Source organism: Mangifera indica, chromosome 4 (genome assembly GCF_011075055.1).
Source record: "Mangifera indica cultivar Alphonso chromosome 4, CATAS_Mindica_2.1, whole genome shotgun sequence".
In the NCBI taxonomy this organism is placed as follows: domain Eukaryota; kingdom Viridiplantae; phylum Streptophyta; class Magnoliopsida; order Sapindales; family Anacardiaceae; genus Mangifera; species Mangifera indica.
Genome location: NC_058140.1, coordinates 20,782,130 through 20,802,611, shown reverse-complemented (window position 1 = coordinate 20,802,611; position 20,482 = coordinate 20,782,130). Strand labels below are relative to the sequence as shown.

General features: G+C 34.1%; 3 protein-coding genes across 4 annotated transcripts; 1 reads left to right on the top strand and 2 right to left on the bottom strand.

Moving 5' to 3' along the window:
• Positions 1-4,271: 4,271 nt before the first annotated feature.
• LOC123214165 (calcium-transporting ATPase 4, plasma membrane-type-like) lies at positions 4,272-10,344 on the top strand. Its single transcript, XM_044633918.1, is given in 8 exon segments — positions 4,272-4,593; positions 6,766-6,820; positions 6,911-8,656; positions 8,659-8,855; positions 8,919-9,077; positions 9,182-9,353; positions 9,435-9,733; positions 9,822-10,344. Coding segments are annotated over 8 exon segments (3,120 nt in total). The 5' UTR covers positions 4,272-4,419; the 3' UTR covers positions 10,140-10,344.
• A 389-nt stretch (positions 10,345-10,733) lies between these two features.
• On the bottom strand, positions 10,734-12,765 carry LOC123214167. 2 transcript variants are annotated; one of them, XM_044633922.1, is made up of 4 exons: positions 12,556-12,765; positions 12,146-12,463; positions 11,973-12,060; positions 10,734-11,256 (listed from the first exon to the last, which is right to left on the bottom strand). In XM_044633922.1, the coding sequence occupies exons 1-3, from the start codon at positions 12,687-12,689 to the stop codon at positions 11,991-11,993; spliced, it is 522 nt and encodes a 173-aa protein (XP_044489857.1). In that variant the 5' UTR covers positions 12,690-12,765; the 3' UTR covers positions 10,734-11,256; positions 11,973-11,990. The 2 variants fall into 2 exon arrangements, with proteins under 2 accessions (XP_044489857.1, XP_044489855.1); XM_044633920.1 differs by having other exon boundaries at positions 10,734-11,016.
• A 563-nt stretch (positions 12,766-13,328) lies between these two features.
• On the bottom strand, positions 13,329-18,183 carry LOC123214166 (probable glycerol-3-phosphate dehydrogenase [NAD(+)] 1, cytosolic). Its single transcript, XM_044633919.1, has 5 exons — positions 16,761-18,183; positions 15,923-16,144; positions 14,661-14,908; positions 13,765-13,904; positions 13,329-13,663 (listed from the first exon to the last, which is right to left on the bottom strand). Exons 1-5 carry the CDS (start codon positions 17,419-17,421, stop codon positions 13,537-13,539), a joined length of 1,398 nt encoding a protein of 465 aa, XP_044489854.1. The 5' UTR covers positions 17,422-18,183; the 3' UTR covers positions 13,329-13,536.
• Positions 18,184-20,482: the final 2,299 nt, after the last annotated feature.

Sequence of the window (20,482 nt, the reverse complement as noted above, 5' to 3'; positions counted from 1 at the left end):
TTTAATTACACATCTATTTTTGAAATACTTAGGTGAATTCAAGAAGGGGAATAATTCAAATTTAAAAGTATTTAGACTGACAATGAGATTTTTGAAGAAATTATTAGTAAAATAAGAATTATCATAAATAAAGAAAAATAACCATTAAAAACATTAAAAAACTATTCAAAGAAAAGAAAATGATAGAAAAAGATGAATATATTGATTATTTTTTTAATAATTATTTAGATTTAAATTGATTTAATTTAAATTTAAATTGGGAATTCAAATTGATTATTCAACCCAATCCAATTAAATTTGATTTGAACTTTACCCTCATTTGTTCTTTACTTTAAAGAAAAAAAAAAGAAAGTACATGGTGATCTAGTATTATAAAAATTCAAGTGAGTGGCCGAGTCTCCTTTGATGTTCTTGAAAAAGGGAGATCCAATCCAGAAGATAAAATCAAAAAGTCACTAAGAACAAATCTTTTATTATCTACTAGGACAAATTACAGTTGCTTACGCTTCTTCAAGAAAGTGAGAGCTGATTTTACTTTTAAGACCATTCAACCAAATATTCATCCTTTTGTGGCGGGCCGATCAGGTTGAAATGAATCTCGTTAGATCATATTAATTTAATTATTATATTAATATTAATATAATTGAAATTTATTTTCAAATTTTAATTATATTATATTAATATTACTGGTCAATTTGATTGGACAACCTCTAAATCAACCCTTTAATTGAGTCAATCCAAATTAAAAAGTATTTTTTTGGATTATCAAAGTATTAATAATATGGTTTATTTATTTGAATGCTCAAAATAATATTATAAAATACGTGAATGACAAAACAAGGAAGATACGTGTGTGTATAAACTGTTTGATTTTATGCATGTGATTTTTACACTCCCATGTGACCGCACGTGATCTCTTCATCTAGCTAACTAAGCCCATCTTAGGGATAATATAGTAATTTGACTCCGAGCTGGTCGGTCCAAATAAAATCCTATTCCTACCATAGATATTATTGAAGTTTCATGGGCCTGAATTTCTAGATGGGCCGACTGGAATTAAAATCACAAAGTTTTGGGCTTTGCTATAGTTGGGTTATGGGCTAGGTGAGCTTCGTCTTAATGTTCTTAGAAAGCCCAAGATGCAAATAATCTTTTTTAAGAGTTAAACACGAAACAGAAAGCAATTCTTCAGTCTTTATCAATTAATATTTATTCAAATTTTTAATAAAAATCTAAAATACTCGTAATCTTTATCTTATGTAATAGGCATTAGAAATTAATAGATTTTATTTTTTTTTAAATATTACTCTTACTTGAAAGTTCTATTAGAAATTTTTTGGTTATATATAAAAAAATTAAAATACCATAGATTTTAAAAAATGTTCTTCAAATAACATATAAATAGAAAACCTAAGTGTTACTTTAGATTATACTCAACCTTACTATTACAACTAAATGTAATACTAGGGTTGGATTCAAGTTATGTTAGTTTGAATTTCAATCTATCTTTGGCGTGAGTAAGTTAAAGAGGAGTTAAAGTTTCAATTCTAAATTGAAACTATGAGTGAATTGAAATCGTGCTAGCTTAGAGTTTGAAATTGAATATTATGAGTGGCACCGACTAATTTGAATATAGATGAAGAGAGAAGGAGAAAGATCATGGGTGTGTTCATGATGTTGATGACAATCCAATTAATATGGGAGAGAGGATGGCTTGTGTGGTTAGAAATATGAAATGACAAATTAGGGTGAACAAAGTCGCAACTTGGCGGTGATAGTGGCAATTAACTAAAGTATTTAAAAAAAATAAAATAAAAGTGAAAGATGATGAAAAAGAAGGCGTTGAAGAAATTTGTCATCTAAATTTTTTTTTTTTTTTTAATTTTGTTCATTTAGATTTAGAGTGAGATGATAATTTTGAAGAGAGATAATAGAGTAATCTAACTTTCTAATACTATATCAAAATATTTTTTTCATTAAAAATGTTTGATTTAAAAAAAAAAAGTGATTACCTGTTTATCAATAAGTAATTACCCATTAATTTTCTTGAATTAATTATAAATAAAATTAACCTTGCAATTTTAATTGGACGACATAATGTTAGAAATCAATAATTACCTGTTTAAATCCCTTTTTACATAATTTACAACCCCACCCCCCAAAAAAATATTTTGTCTACTTTTGAACACATTTATTAAGACTTTAATTTTGCTTTAAATGTTGTTTCATTTCCAGCCACCCCCCCTCCTAATGTTAGACATCAATAATTACCTATTTAAATCCCTTTTTGCATAATTAACCCCCCCCCCCCCCATATTTTGTCTTCTTTAATGACATGTTTATTAAGACTTTAATTTTGCTTTAAATGTTGTTTGTTAGATATCAATAATTACCTATTTAAATCTTTTTTCATTAATTAACCCCCTATATTTTGACTTAAGATTTTAATTTTGCTTTTAAGTGTTGTTTTAGTTTTAAACCCCTTCATCTAAGATAAAATTTGAGTCAAATCAAACATGAATAAGATAAAACTCATTTTTAAGGGCTCAATTCGAGCTTGACATGGGTTTGTCAAGTATGAAGAATAACTCATTCATGTCCGACTTGTTTTATAGATTAAGAGTTTGTGTTTGACTCTATAAGGCCTTAGGTTTGTGTAGAGAAGCCGAACTTAACTTCGATTTGCTAAACTTGTTCACTTGAATTTGGTTTCTTTATGACTTGTGCAATATTGTTTAAAATTTTTTTAATATATTTTAACTCGAGTTTGAGTTTATGATTAGTTTTCATGTAAATTTTAGTTATGGTTTAGACTCGAGTTTGTATATATTAAGTTTAGGTTTAGGTTTGTTTTAATTGTATTGAGGCTAAACAAACTCACTTTGAATCTAGTCCTACTTCCCCATGTAACACTTACAAGCAAATCTCACAACCACAAAATTTAAGAAAAGTATTAAGCATAGACATCTCATTTTGCTTGAAAATAATAGGTGAATATTGGTTAAATAGTTTTTGTAAGCTCTAAAACTATCCAGATGTATTTTAAATTATAAAATTTGGACCGTGTGTTTGAAATATATAATATTTTGTTAATGAGTCAAATCTTACATTATTTTATTAAAATTATTAAATTATGAGTTGACTCGATTTGAATAAACCAATCTGAAATAAAAGATTTAGTTCAATAATTTATATTATTTATAACTATTTAACTATTTAAAATTACCATATTATCCTAAATTAAAAAATAAAGCAACTGTTTAAATATTAAATTAACATTAAAATCATTTTCCTCTTATTTTCTTTGGGAAAGTGTTATTTATGCTATTAAGGGTGTAAAAGTGGTTTTAGGCAAAACCTTGGGTGTCAAAAATTTACTATTAATTAAAGGCCAAAGGACTATTTCCCACCCAAGGTATGCTTTTTTTCCAAATTCCCCTCGTTAACTATGAAAATCTCATTTAACCACTCATGAGCCGTTAAATTTAACTGAGTTCGTTGGTTATATCATTTTCCCCTCTCAAACCCTAAAAACTAACACTTTCCCTCAACCCAAGTTTTCAAAAACTGCATTTCCCTCATAGGGTTTCCAAACCTTCGATCCAATTTTTTCGATGATAACCGACGATCTCTAAGAACCTGCCCTCCCTCTCCGACGACCCCTCTTTTTGCTCATACACTTCCTATGTTGTATGGTGTCATCGTCGACGAAGACGATTTGTCTTCATCAAGACGAAGACAAATCGTCTTCTTTTAGAAATGAAGACGATGTCTTCATCAGAGACGAAGACGATTGACGAAGATGCGTTATCTTCGTCGACGACGACGCCTAGGAGGGGAAGACACTGTACGGTCCAAAAGAGGAGACGTCACCTGGAGATCGTCGATCATTGCCAAAAAATTCAATTGAAAGTTTAGAAACCTTAGGGGAGAAAATGTTATTTTTGAAAACTTGGGTTGGGGAAAAATTATTTGTTGTTAGGGTTTGGGGATAAAAAAGAAATTAAATTAAAATTTATTTTTAATATTGTAGATAAAATGATAATTTTGCCTTTGAATCCGTCAATCTGATGTTTTTTTTAACATTCCATAGGTAAGTAAATGGGATTTTCAAAGTTAACTGGGGAAATTTGGAGAAAAAGCATACCTTGGGTGGGATATAGTTCTTTGGCCTTAATTAAACTATAAATCAGGTCAAACTATACGTACCTTGTGTGTGTATATATATACACGTGGTGTTCAGCTGGTGCATATCAGAATCCGGTATCTTCTCACTGCATCCCGCCCTCTTCGCTTGTAGATTTTGAACGTTTCGTTTCATCGATTACAACCCCAACCTCACCTAAGTGTCATGTTGTGTTTTGAATCCTGAGATTGTTGTTAATCTAGTTTAGTGTTTTGGGTGTTGTGAGAATAATAATGGAAGATTACCTGAAGAAGAACTTCGACGTGGAAGCCAAGAACCCCTCGGAGGAAGCTCTGAGGAGATGGAGAGATTCTGTCCGTGTTGTCAAGAACCCTCGTCGTCGCTTTCGCATGGTGGCTGATCTTGCAAAGCGAGCTGAAGCCGAAACTAAGCGTAAAAAAATCCAGGTTTTGTTATGTATATTTATATTTATGTTTATGTATTTCTTGCTGCTGATTTGTTTGCATGGGTAGATCTCCTATATCTCTCAGCAATCAGGTATATGTTATAAACGTTGTTTGGTTACTGAGAAAATACGAGGAAAAACAACAGAGTTTTAGAGGTATTCTTAAAATAGAAAGTTTATTATATGAATGTTTGGATAACAACTTGATGGTGGCTCAAAATGTGAATGGAGAGTCCACAGTTATTTTTTTCATATCAGAGACCTTATTATCCGATATCTCTCTGATGACACTTTTCATCTCTCGGATAACATTGTCACTCAGTCAACAATTATGAATTTGATCAAACTGGAGCGAACCCCTGGCTAGACTCAGATCAAATCTATCTACTTTTTTCTTATGTGTGATCAAAGTCCATTCCTTGCAATTGCTAACATGTAACATTCTATTTTATTTTTCTAGGTCTTTTTTAATAACCATTCAGAATCCCACGTATTTGACTTCAGTTTCATCAGGAGTCAGTTTGATTCATTTATTTATTATATAATGGATTTTGGTGAGTCGTGTCACCGCCGCGGTAATTCGATCGTGCAAAGAATTGGAAGACCAATAAAGAAAAGTAATAGATTAGAGAGTTTCAGATTTTCAATGCATGGTGACGTTACGTTTTTTCAAAGGTTTCAAGTTATTATTATTAGGCGGCCATTGGCATTTTCATATTGAGCGAGTTATGTTAAGCTCTCTCCTTTCATAAATGTCTACCATTGTTGCTCGGCTGGCTGCTTCAACCGAATCTGTTATTGGAAAACAAATTCAATATCGGCCGCGGTTCATCGTTATTTATGGTTAATATTTCTTTCAAACTATCTACAGGAGATGAAATCTTTGAAACCGTGTTTGAATATTATGAATGCAATTGCAGCCTCACAAATTGGACGATTTGCTGCTGTTGAAAAAGAAACGTCATGTAGTTAGTTGAACGACCCTAATACCTTTATGAGTTAAAGTAGAACACTTCTTCCTCTCAATACCAAGAAGGAACATTATTGCATGTAGGATTAGATTCCATATGAGTAGCTGAGAAAGAGCTAACTTTAAACCAACTTAGATCAAACTCAAGATTAAATTGTTTTTAAATTGAGTTCAAGTCTCAATTTATTAATCTTAAATCAACTCTTTTAAATTCGTATAAATATTTAATTGGGTTTACATTTAAGTAAGATAGAATTTATCCCTCACTTTAAGAATAGAAAGGTGAAAAACAAGTGGAAGCCTTTAAATGTTCCATTCCTCTTTGACCTTCAAATCTATAGTTTAAGTTAGTGGTATGTCCATGGATGATTAATTTTTTCTTCTTAGCTTTAATAATTTTGGCTGCCCACTAACATAATGGAATCAGAAAAGAATAGGATATGAAAGGATATCTTTATGCCATTTTGACTCATTCTTTTTATCCTACATACATCTAACTCTGTGAATATTATTCTTTGTGTAGCATTGTTTCTTCTAGCAAATGGTAATGTCAATACAATAATATTTTGAGTTTAAATAGTTGGATATTAATTAATACAAGTAAATCGATATGTTATCAAAAAATTAATTGATTTTGAATTAAGTTAGCAATTAAATTATTTAATCATATAACGACACGTTAGTTTATTTATATCTGTTAATATCTATTGTTTATATATGTAGTATTACTCATATTGATAACATGCTTTGATTTGTATAAAAAAAAATTGTTCTTGTACCATACATTCTTAGACAAATTTCACATTATAAAATATGAAAAAGATAATGACTAAGTATAAACATAATTGTCAAGACGTATTTTAGGTTGTAAAACTCACAAGTAAAACCCTGATAAAATATATTTAAAATGGATAATATCATAATAGTATACCGGGTTGTTGGACATGATGTTATAGTTATAAATCGAGAAGGTCAAACCATGGCTTTCATGGCCAGTAGTAAGCTTTCTGGAATTCATCCACAAGAATTTGGTGCATAGTAAAGGAATTGAATGTTATCTATAAGAATACAACTCTTAATGGAAACGCATTGAGATTTTCATCATCGTAATGATCTTTTAGCGTTTGAATATTTCATAAATTGCTTTACTGTTTGCATGCATGCATTTCCTATCCTTATTGTGCTCTTACCATTATTGGCCAGGAAAAGTTAAGAATAGCTCTTTATGTGCAAAAAGCTGCATTGCAGTTCATTTATGGTAAGATCTCAGACTCAGCAAATAAAAGCTAAATACTGATGGAAGTCCTTGATTCTCTTCTAATTACATATACAATTTTATCCGATGCAGCTGGTAGTACTCGAGTTGAGTACAAGCTCTCCCAACATGTCCTGCAAGCCGGCTATAGCATTGAGCCTGATGAATTAGAATCCATTTCTAGATCCAATGACAAGAAGGGCTTGGAAAAGCATGGAGGAGTTGAAGGATTAGCAAGAGAAGTCTGTGTATCTTTGAAGGATGGCATTGCCTCAAGTGAAATAACTAATAGACAAAACATATATGGGATCAACAAATATGCTGAGAAGCCTTCTAAAGGCTTTTTTATGTTCTTCTGGGATGCCTTCCATGACTTGACTCTTGTTATTCTCATGGTTTGTGCTGCAGTCTCTATAGGTGTTGGCATCGCCACTGAAGGCTGGCCTGATGGGATGTATGATGGATTAGGTATTATTCTGAGTATTTTCCTAGTTGTAATGGTTACTGCTTTTAGTGACTACAAACAATCCTTGCAATTCAAGGCCTTGGATAAAGAGAAAAAAAACATAATTGTTCAGGTGACAAGAGATGGTACCAGACAGAAAGTTTCAATCTATGATTTAGTTGTTGGAGATGTAGTTCACTTATCAATTGGTGACCAGGTTCCAGCAGATGGTGTACTTATTTCAGGTTATAACTTAACAATCGATGAATCGAGCTTGTCAGGTGAGACTGAACCGGTTCATGTGAACGAGCAGAGGCCTTTTCTCTTAGCAGGGACTAAAGTTCAGGATGGTTCAGGTAAGATGTTGGCGACTTCTGTGGGAATGAGAACTGAATGGGGAAGATTGATGGTTACACTGAGTGAAGGAGGTGAAGATGAGACACCATTGCAAGTGAAGCTTAATGGGGTTGCCACTATTATTGGGAAGATTGGTTTAGCTTTTGCTGTGATGACATTTTTGGTTTTGACTGCAAGGTTTTTAGCGAACAAGGTATTTCATGATGACATAAAGCACTGGTCTTCAGAAGATGCATTGAAACTTTTGAATTTCTTTGCCATTGCAGTGACCATAATTGTAGTTGCAGTCCCTGAAGGACTACCATTGGCAGTCACATTAAGTCTTGCCTTTGCAATGAAGAAATTGATGAATGATAAAGCACTCGTGAGACACCTCTCAGCATGTGAAACCATGGGGTCTTCCAGTTGCATTTGCACTGATAAAACAGGTACATTGACCACAAATCACATGGTGGTGGACAGAATATGGATATGCAATGAAACTAAAATAATAAAGAGAAATGAAAAAGAAAACTCACTCAAGTCATCAATCTCAGAAGCAGTATATAACATGCTTTTGCAGTCTATATTTCAGAACACTGGCTCAGAAGTGGTTGCAGGAAAAGATGGAAAACCAAACATTATAGGCACTCCGACTGAGACTGCGATATTAGAATATGGATTGCTTTTAGGTGGTGATTACAAAATCCATAGAAACGAATCAGCAATAGTGAAACTGGAACCTTTCAATTCAGTCAAGAAAAAGATGTCTGTGCTTGTCTCACTTCCCAACAATGGCGGTTTTCGTGCATTCTGCAAGGGTGCATCTGAAATAATTTTAAAGATGTGTGACAAGATTATTAATGCAGATGGGAAAGCTGTGCCTATGTCTGAAGATGAAAGAAAAAACATGATCAATGTAATTAATAGTTTTGCCTCTGAAGCTCTGAGAACACTGTGCTTTGCATATAAGGATATAAAAGACAAGTCTAATGTAGATGACATTCCTGATAATAAATACACACTAATAGCTGTTGTTGGAATCAAAGACCCTGTTCGCCCGGGGTGAAGGAAGCTGTTAAATCTTGTTTAGCCGCTGGCATTACTGTGAGAATGGTCACTGGTGACAACATTTTCACTGCCAAAGCCATAGCTAAAGAATGTGGCATCTTGACACAAGATGGTTTGGCTATAGAAGGACCTGATTTTCGTGCGAAAAGTCCACAGCAGATGCAAGAGATAATCCCAAAACTACAGGTGAACTAGATGATTACAACTTTCTCTCATTTTCTCAGTTCTAATTCTCTAGCTTTTGTGTAGGTTATGGCTCGATCATCACCCACGGACAAACATACATTAGTTACTCAGCTCAGAAGTGTGTTCCATGAAGTTGTGGCAGTGACTGGTGATGGCACCAATGATGCTCCTGCTTTACATGAGGCTGACATTGGACTTGCTATGGGCATTGCAGGCACAGAGGTTTGCTACTTTCCTCTTTTGCGAAGATCATATGATGATGACAGCATAATTTCTCTATTGCACCATCAATAGCTCATCAGCTTTCTCCTCTATAAAAACTGTAGGTTGCAAAAGAAAATGCTGATGTGATCATCATGGATGACAACTTTACCACCATAGTCAATGTTGCTAGATGGGGTCGATCAGTTTACATCAACATTCAGAAGTTCGTTCAATTCCAGTTAACAGTTAATGTCGTAGCTCTTACTATCAATTTTGTCTCTGCTTGTATCACAGGTAAAATTAGCTTCAAACATTTGGTGTTTTGATAATAGAGATGACTATTTATATTTACCATGAATAAAATTTGACTTTCAGGCTCTGCCCCTCTTACTGCTGTTCAATTGCTGTGGGTCAACATGATAATGGACACTCTTGGTGCATTGGCTTTGGCTACAGAACCTCCCAATGATGCTCTAATGAAAAGAACCCCAGTTGGGAGAAATGAAAATTTCATCACCTTGACCATGTGGAGGAATATCATTGGCCAGAGCATTTATCAGATTATAGTCCTTGGAATTCTAACTTTCTATGGAAAACATATGTTGAAACTCTCAGGTTCAGAAGCTACTGTAACGCTCAACACATTCATATTCAACACCTTTGTGTTTTGCCAGGTACTGTTTCTTCATTGCAGCTTATTCTGGGGGCAATATTTTCAATTAGATGCAAATTATTAATGTTACGGTGTATATATATGCATAGGTATTCAACGAAATAAACAGCCGAGACATGGAGAAGATAAACATTTTTGCAGGGATATTCGATAGCTGGGTGTTCATACTTGTGATGGTGGTTACAGTATGCTTCCAGATCATAATGGTTGAGTTACTGGGCGCATTTGCAGAAACAGTACCTCTAAACTGGAACTTATGGCTGGCCAGTGTTGTTATTGGAGCTGTTAGTTTGCCTGTTGCTGTTGTTCTTAAGTGGATTCCGGTTGAAACAATCAGTCAGTCAGTCAAAGACAACTGCAACCATGATGGTTATGAACCGCTCCCCAGAGGTCCAGACATTGCATAAGGAAACTGGAGGACCTGACATACATGTTCTAAGGCAGCAATTTCAAGCTGGTTACAAATTTTGACTCCTTTATTCTCAAGGCTACCTGATGATAGAGTTAAGATATTGTCAGTTAAGACTATAATCAACTGATGATGATTCTTAAGATTTACTTTTCAGATTATTATTATTATTATTTGGTAATCAAATTTATGTTTCTTGTTTCTGAAATTATATATGATTTTCAATTGAAGATGCACCCCATATGCCTATGAAATTGTTATTTGACTCGAGTTTTGAGTATTAGATATTTAAAGTCAAGTTCAAACAACTATATCACCAATTATTGAATTAAATTGTGCAATAAAATTATTGATCATTGATAAAATTCATTCTAAGAAGTTGTTTATCATTCCAATGCTAATTAAAAAAATAAATGCCAAACTCAACAATGTCTAAATCACTAGATTCATGACCATGTGTTTATTTTGTAACCTTCAGGTTAAAAGTTAGTTCTATAAGCCCAACTCTCAAATTTAAGTTGCATAGGGAATTCTTGGATCAGAACCGGCCCCTTGGCTCGGTCAAGGGACTGGTCCGACTACCAATCAATCATACCGGTGACAGATTAAATATATATTAGAACAATATTCAATCAAATAGAATTGTGACTTAGTGGTACATGATGCATATTCTTAACTAGACAGACTTGGTTTGAGTTTTAGAAATTGCTTCATTCTCCAACTTAGCCAACTTCATGACAGGTGGTAATGGCGGTACATATTCCTTGCAATTGCTGGGACTTGGGCAAACATTGTCTGTCTGCCGCTGCACAAGGGAGTCTTAAGGCAGTGACACTCAGGCCGTTGACATGTTCTGCAACTCATTGTTTTGCTTCCTACATTACCCAAAATATATTATGCAACAGCCCGAATGATAAAAAAGGCAAGAAATAAGATAATTTTAGCATAGCAGTAAAGAATGTGAAACATCCTCTCTCATGGTTGAGGACCTTGTTTGCCCATGTTCCGATAAAGACATTTTCAAGTTTCAACCTGAGAAGACAGTGGCCCTTTATCCTTGGGTCAAGAAGATTTAAATTCTATCCTCCTATCAATGCCCAATTTAAGCATATTTTCTGCATAATCAGAACTACAAATCAAAAGAGAAGGTTGCACAAAGCTAAACACACACCCCAAACAAGCTTCTTCTGATTAAAGGTACAAACTTAATCAAGCTATTAAAACAACTTTATAAGAACAAAAATGTCTGCTTGCTTCCTTTGACCACCTCAGGACATTAACATCCCACCTTCCATACACATAACTCAAGAAATTATAAACAAAGCAGGAAATAGCAATTCCTTTTGTTCATATTGGCCCAACTGATAAAGATCCAAAAGAAATAAATGGCTATTCCATTGAAGCTACATAATTCTTAAGCAAGCACGTTGGTCAAAGTAACATGAAGATAACAACACGATCAACCAAACTATCAGTAAGCCCTTATTTGAGAGAACAATCATTCAACATTAACATAAATATTGCCAGCCAAAAATTATGTATGGAAGGTGGGATGTAATACTGCAACTTCAAATGAGCTAGTAAACTTTCAATAGAATGTCTACTTCTCAGTCAAAAAGCAAAGTCAAGGCTAAGGTCCCATCCTCAATTGCTTTTTGCAACAATTTCATTGAATATTAATCTCATTACCACCATCATATGAAGAAAAAATTTCAAGGGCAAACAAACACATCCTTACATTAACACAAACAAAATCCTTGAAACATTTTCAACAGTATTTTTCATTCATTAACCAAAAAGCTACAACAAATGTAACACACAAAGCTATTACCACTAATTTAGAAGTCCTCTACTGAGAAGAAGGTTCCTCCTGTCTTCTAACAAACAGCTTGCTTATATCTTCCGTCACAATATTGCTCCTACAAAAGAATCCAATTCATACAATCAGCAACCGAACAAAGTTAACGCTATCGAATGAACCCAATTCTATTCAATTCTATTCACCTGCCGCTGAGCTGAGGTGGCAGTAGCGAACCACCGGCAGTGTCGAGGACATTCTTGGAATGAGGCAAGGTCCCTTTGGGGATTTTACGGCGAGGTAAAGTGGAAGACAAGCCATTAGCGTCTCTCTTGCGGGTTGCACTTTCAGCCATTGCAGCTGCAACGCGTGATGCATGGTCGTTTCCACTAACCAGTGAGATCGTGGTTGAATTCAAGAGCATTGAAGCATCTGGAAGTTTCTCGAAAGATTCGAAAGGCGGTGGTAACGACAAAGTTGCGGCAATTTCTGGCTCATTATTCGACGAAGAAGATGACTCCGATCTAAAATAACGGAGCAGTTAGGATTGTTAAAATTGAAAAATTAAAATTTTAAACCCTAGAATTGAGTATTGGGAGAAATTAAGAGGGATTACCGGAGATTAGGACGAGGGGGAGGAGGAGAAGGTTGCTGTTTGGAGATTTGTGGCTGTACGTTGTCGTGTTGTTGTTCAGCTTCGGGTTCCGATACGTCGTCGTCTGAGGAAGAAGCATAGTCCACCAGCGACATCTCTCTCTTTCACTCCGCAACCTCCCCCTCAGTTAGATTCCAACATTTGTAATTGTCTCTTAACCGTCACGACGTCGTATTTACATGTACGCGTCCTATCATCGAATGGCCGTCTTGACAGCGGCTCAATCAAATCGATGTTTCGACAATTTAATGGGCTGTTGTCTGACAGCAGCCCAATTGGCGATGGGCTGTGGACTTATTCGGGGTAAAAAATGTTCAATTCAATTTTATTTCAAGATAAATGCCTAGCTGGCATCACCGCACGAGAACTCACTTCATTGGCTATTCTTTTGTCCTTCTTAAACAAATCTTCTTCTCTTATAATTTTTATGAATTCTTCCTCTTTTATATGGTTTTTTTTCTTTTTTCTAGTGATTCTTTATTCTTTTTGGTGAACAGAGATATTCTTCACTAATTCTGCAAACTGAATTCAATTTTAAATTAATTATTTTGAACTCATATCAAACTCAAACTGATCTTTGTTTGGAATTGGCTCCAGCTCAAGTCCACCACTGGGCTGAATCCGTTTTGGTGGCCGCAAGCAGTGCCGCTGATGTTATATCACGTGTGCGCACAAAACATCAAATATTTTCAACATTCAACAACTAATCATATAACATAATTTATGCCATGAAATCAACAAAAAGTATAATCTTCGAATTTCAACAATCAATTTCAAAGTTCCAATGGAGTAAAGTACAAAGAAGAACTGAAATATTACAAAATTCCCTGTTCTAAGAAGTCACCTCCTCTACAGTGTGTATATAAACCAGCCAATAATCTACACTAATTTATCAAACTTACATCCGATGAAGGTGGAAAAAATTACACATTCTGTTGGCAATCAAGGCTGGTGGCCAAGAAGTGATGGCTGGTAGAAAACATGGCTTTGCGCAATCTCAATGCGATCTCGTGGATCATTCATGGTTTCATCTCTTAATGCTTCAAGAATTGCCTGAGATGGGAACTCCCTGAAGATTCATTTAAGTGTCAGATCAGATTGCAAGTCCGAAACTTATAGAGAGTCAAGTACAAGCACTAACACAAACATTGAAGGTCAGGTATTGGGTACCTTTTAATGAGTATAGCATAAAGCATCTTCAAGATCGGACATAACTCAACAGGAGCTACGGCTTTGTTCTCTTCCGGATGTAGGACGCTTAAAGAGGAATGACTTAGAAGCTCATAAAATGCTTTCACTGCAGAGACCCCCTACAAATAAATTACGGAGGTTCGCATTGTTCAATATAGATGAAAAAAAAATATATAAGTAACATTAAGTAATGATCTCATATATCATAAACCTATAACAGTATCGAGATGAAATTTCAGATTTAACGATTAGAAGAATTATGTTCACAGGCAGTTTAAAATCTTGAGTAGAATTATGTTCACAGGCAGTTTAAAATCTTGAGTGGACTCCAAATAGTCTGGCAGATGTCAAAATGGTCGTCTGATGTATCACTGTTCTCAAAGATGTTACTAACAGATGCTTCCAAATGCCACATTCTTATATGCAGGATAAAGGCATAAGTCAAACGTGTAAGTATAAATCATCTTTAATAATGGCCATTGACATGCAATGTTAAAGACATGACAAGTGAGTTAGGATGATGACGTGGTAATGATGATGTGGCCAATGAGGTAGAGGTGATGACATGGCAAATGGTTTAGAATGATGCTGACATGGCAAATGATTGAGGATGATGACATGGTCATTGAGGTCAGGTGATGACATGGCAATTGATTATTAGGACGATGACACAGAAATTGACCAATCTTAACAAGAGTACCCTTTCTTAATATTCACACTCAAACTCTGAAAAAAAAACAGAGAAGATAAACGAGAAAATAAAACAATTGCTGTATCCTCTAACTCAGTTTGAGTCACACCACTTCTGAGAGAAATCATGCTCAATGAATCCAAACTCTGTCATTCAACATTAGTTGGAGTTGTTAAGTCCATACCTGAATCATTCCCTTGCCCTTGATGCTATCCCCCAAGTCAAGGCTCAGTTTCCCTTTTGCCAATTCTTGCCCATACCATGCATTCCGACCTTTCAAAAGGGTCACATATGTGTCAGCCAACAAAGGCCCAGCAAGTTTTTCAGGTTCCTCTGCCAAGAGATGAGTGATAAATATCATCTCAGATGTACAGTGTGCAAAGTATACCGACTTGCTGGTGGCACTCTCCTTGGTTAGAGCTGCTACCATTCCTGTGAAATTAAAATAATAAGTTACACTTAGTATTGTTTGTTAAGTAACATCCCTGGTCTAATAACCCGACCCATTATTAAGATATTGTTCATTTATCCTAAAGGTATCACATACACTTCTCTTTATGGGACTCAACATCCTCGCTGAGATTTGTCCCACTATCACTCAAGAGGATACGCGAAACCGCTCTGATACCATTGTATCATCCCTGGTCCAATAGCCTAACCTACTGTAAAGATATTGTCTACTTTGAACAAACAATTCATCATGGTTTTGCTTCTGAATTTTACAATCCAAAACACATATTGATAGTTTGAGGAGCTTATAGACTATTTAACTAGTCAAATTTTCTCATCCTTTACCAATGTAGGATGCACAAATAGAGTATAAACAAACTTAGTATCTTTCCTGTGATTTGAAGATGTGAGATTTGTTTAAGGGTATTATAGTTAAATAGCATGAGTGAACAACATACAGAAGGATAATATAAAGCCACAAAAAAGACACTGATAAAACTTCCAACCATAAAAGTTGAAACTAACCAGTTCAGGAAACTGATGCACAATTATGAATAACATTCTAAAGAGGCTTTTATCAACAAAGGAGATGTTAATACTTTAATTCATTCATATAGCGTTGCAAACTGGATAGACTTTTTTCAAATGTTAATCTAGTCAACATTTATTTCTGCGCATATGGGGAGTAGATTAGAAAAAAGGAAAAGGAAAATCCTTAAATTGCATTTTAGAGTACTTTCAAAGTTTCAACCATGTCAGTTCCAAAAGAATTTACTTTTGCTTAAATCCAGGTAACAAATCTAAGTTGAAGCAATCATGCTTCACTTGTCATTGGTCAAGCTCAACTATTATAGCCCTATACTCATAAAAGAAAAAGACTAAGACATTGGCATTTATGCAAAGTTGCAATTGGAGGTTTGTAGTAAACTTAAATGTCACTATTCAACTAAATCTTTAATGCCCATATTTGGTACACCAAAAGAGAGAAAATCTTACCAGCTCCAATGGCATAGACATTCTTTAAGCCACCCATGACTTCATGAGTAACAAGGTCTCCATTGTCCCATACTATAAAATGGGGCTGCCTCAAAAACTTTGCCAATGGTTTCCTCCACTTTTCAGCTCCACATATTCGAGCATTAGCATATTCCTTGTCGTAAATCTCTGAGGCAATATTTGGTCCTCCAAGATATAGAATGTTCTCTATGGGAACTCCAGCTGAAAGCAAAATATAATAAAATTATAATAGTACAATCCAAAATAAATCTCTCTCTGAAGCTACCAAAATGATAAACCCAATTTTAGTCTTCTCAAAGCTACAGAGTCTGAAGAGTCTAACATGTTTTTTTTATTTTTAATATGCAATTTGAATGTTGATGTGAGTGAAATCTAAATGAAAGCTCCTAAAATATTCTACTACGTAATCTATGACAGTTCATAAAAATAAAAAAAATAAGATTGAATAATAACTCTTTCTAAAGGACATCTCTCACCAGTTATAAGCTGTCAGGAATCGAGACAATATCTCATACACTACTGACCCTTGGAAGCAATCAAGCAAATGATAAGTGTCAGTTGGAGTTGAATAATTTCTTTAAATGTGTAAAGAAGTCCTTTTTTTTTTTGGGGGTTAATCTAGCAATGGACTACTAAATCCCCAACAATTACACGATAATTAAGTTACAAAACAAACATTAGTTTCGTGTTGCATATTTATCCAAAAACATGATAGAAGTTTAAAAAACACAGATTTTTTTTTTCTCCACAGCTCATGGACGAATAGTAGACGAGAACTAATTTGTCAGGAATTCAAGGAAAGAGGAATGATTCTTACTTGCTCGATTGATCATTTGGGTAGGAGTTATTACACGTGGTAAGGGCTCCAACTCAGCTTCTACACCTTTTGCCAATGAAATGATGACTGGTACTGTGATTCTCTCTTTCCAATACTGACTGATCTCTTCAAAAACCTCCTTAGTTTCTGTTGAAGGCAATCCATTTATCACAATATCAGCATCCCACACAGCTTCCTGCAAGTTGGTCACAACCTTCAAAGGGCAAAGAGGGGTATCAATCATATTCAAGCAAAACCCATCTTTCAATATCTCATCAGCATATAATGTTCTATCACCTAATCTTCCCTCAACATATTTCAAGTATGCACAACGTCTAATTAGTCTCCTCAATACATCTTCCCTTGAATTGATCACGTCAAACAAATGCTCCGCTGTTGCCCTATCAACTGATCTTCCAGGTCTCCTCCATATCCTCATAAGAACCTTATCTCTTAAGTGTCCATAACTGTCTTGCAACATTGCAGTAAATACACTACCCCAGGCTCCTGCCCCAACCCCAACAATCCTCAAGGGATCACCTTCGGCTTTTCCCATTAGACAGCGAAGCATATCAAGATTCTGCTCTAAAGAAACGTTGGAGTTTTGAATCAACCCATTTGAGCACATGGAATTACCAGTTGCTTCAATAGTTTCAACCATCTTCTACACCAAATTTATGGTGCTCACCAGTATTTAAAAAACCTTTTCACAGTCGTAAGCCCAAGCTCCAAGTTCAGATTTGTTTCGCTACAAAGTATTGATCTTAAACCAAATAATAGATAGATTAAGAAATAGCTAATTCATAACACAGACTTCATAATTATTTTCTCTCAAGCAGCCATAACAACTTCACATTAATCACCTCATAAAGAAACAAAACACAAATTTGATTCCATTTCTGGATTCCACACTAAGATAGAACAAACCCTTACACAACTAGTCAAACTCCGGCCGCCAAACATCCATGTAGAAAGTCCAAGTTCTAGAACACAGCACGAAATGTGCCACAGGGTTTATTTTGCCACATGGGTTTCGCAATTCTCTTATCAATATCAGCAACTACCAAGAACCCACGCGAGATTGTGCAACCAAAAAGAGAAAATAATAAGACTAGGTCTATAAAGTTTTTGTTTCTCACCTAACCCCACCAAAGTTGAAGAGAAAAGCAAAGGCAAAGTTGAACAAACTAATCTTGTCACCTTGCGGAACGCGATGACACCAATTTGAGCTTTGTTTTGTTGCGCATAGAATAGTGTCACCCACTTCAAAGATTCCAGAATTCACACAAAGTTGGTGAACCAAAGTGGATTTGTTTCGTTGGAAGAAGGAAATAACAAAGTAGAAGCAAGAGAAGCTGCCAAGTGAGGTCATCGCCTGTGTGATGCGGCTGACCCCATTTTGCATTGGCAATAATGAAATGTTTGGAATTGACAATTTCAATTTTCAAAGCTTAGAATTCTTCCTATTACCGAAGCACCAGAGACAAAGGCCCATGCAATATTTCCCCCTCATGGTTTAAGAAACTGACAAACATGTCAAAAGATTTGAAATAATAATAATATACCCAAAAGTTGCTTACATCCATATATAAAAATTGTAATATTAAAATAAAAGATTAACTTAAAAATTATCATGTATAAATTATTATAATTTTTGATAAAATTTAATAAAATTAATAAATAAAAATAATTATTGTATTTTGCAAAAAATATTAATTATTTTAGAATACTATTTATATTATTTATTATATTAATTAAAAATAAAATTAAGATAATATTTGTTAATGTGAGGGTGTTATTAGATATTTAGATTATTCGTAAATAAAATAATATTTTGTAGTGTGCGTTTACTAAATATTTGACTATGAAAGTTTAAATAATATTATACATACCATGAAGTATATATTACTTGTATAAGGGTTAAATTGTATGTTACTCTACCGGGGTATATTGATATTTGTTAAATTTGTTAATAATTTTTATGTATTGTAAAATTGATATTTTACTATGTAGGGATAAAGCGGTATTTTTTATTTTGTATCAAATTTTTTAAAATATACTCTTATTTATAATATCTAATAATACTTTAAAATATCTATTAACTAAGGTTGGATGCAAATCGAACCAATTCGACTTAGAAATTGACTTTTCTTGATTTAATTTGGTTCAAATTAGTATAATTCAAATTTGAGTCAAAAGATTTGATTTATTTTTAAGTTAAGTTAAACTTGAATTAAGAAATGTTCAATTTGATTTAGTTCAAATTTATTATTTGAAGCAATAATTTAAATTTATGATTGAGTTTGAATTGAATTCATGATTTTTTTGGGAAATTATAATAAATGTCTAAAACTAAGGGATGTTAAGAAAATTGTCCAAAACTCTAAGGATTAAGCAAAAATGCCTTCAATTTGTGATTTGACTAAACTGCCCTTATATATAAACCCTACATTTCCCATAGATTTACAGTTGAAATTAAGAGAAAATTCAGCGGGTTTTCATTTTTTTCGCAGACTTTTTGTATTTTCCGGCTACCAAAATTGACAAATAAGGATAGTACATCATCCCACTTCTTGTTTGAATCAATTTATTGTTAAAAATATTGAGATTTGAGAGAGATTTTGAAGTTTGAATTTTAGGGTTCCGATTTTGAACAATGTATAAAATGTTTTAATTCTTGATTTTTTTGTTTAAATTTCTTGAGGGGTTTTGTGTCATTGGATATCTATATTTGATTTGTGTTAAAATTTGAGGTTTAAATGACAATTTTTGATCAAAAAATGGGTTAGATCTATCAGCGTTATAGTAATCTCCCAAGGGCCCCCGTGGGGTGGGGAAAAAATTTAGCGTTTTCAAAATTTTATGGGGAGGAGGAAGCAGGGGAGATCCACGGGGGTTCGTTGGAAATTTTACACTGAACAGTGGGGCAGTCTGTGAAAACTGTGAGTTGAGTGGAAATTGATTTTTTTAAAATTATTGAACCTGTAAGAGACAGATTTTGAATGACCATAATTTTTTATCCAGAAGGAGTTACGAGGGTTGTAATATATCAACGTGAAGCTCGTTTCGAGCTCTATAATGACAAATAGCTTTGCCAATTGTACCCAATTTGGAGGCCTAAATAAAACTGTTTCAGTGTGTATTATGCAATTTTTTTGTTTTACCAAATTTAAAATTTTCAGTTTTTATGATTTTGAGCGTGTTTATGATCGGACTAGACTTTTTTGATATATATTTTTCAAATTTGACATCTGTCTCTTTAGTTTTGTGCTTTTTTAGACATATTTTACGAGTAATTATGAAATTTCAGATTGATTTTTGAGTTTTTTTGTTCCTAAGCTATTTAAACGTATAATTTTCAAAATTCAGATTTTCAAGTAATTTTTCGATTGTTGACATTCTATGTTATTTCAATATATCTTTTTATTCTTAACATATTATTTAAATTTTTTATAGGCCAAACGACTATTTCCTACCCAAGGTTTGATGTTTTCTCAAATGTCCCCCCTTTAACTATGGAAACACAAAACACCCACTCATGGCCGGTTAGATTTAACAAAACCCTAACGCCTGAAAATTTTATCTCTTTTTGCCCTCATAAACTTTAAAAACTAAATTTTTCCCTTAGCCTAAGTTTTAAAAAATGGCAGTTTCACCCTAGGGTTTGGTTTTGAAATCTTCGACAACCGTTTCGGCTCCATTACTGACGGTCTCTCCCTCCC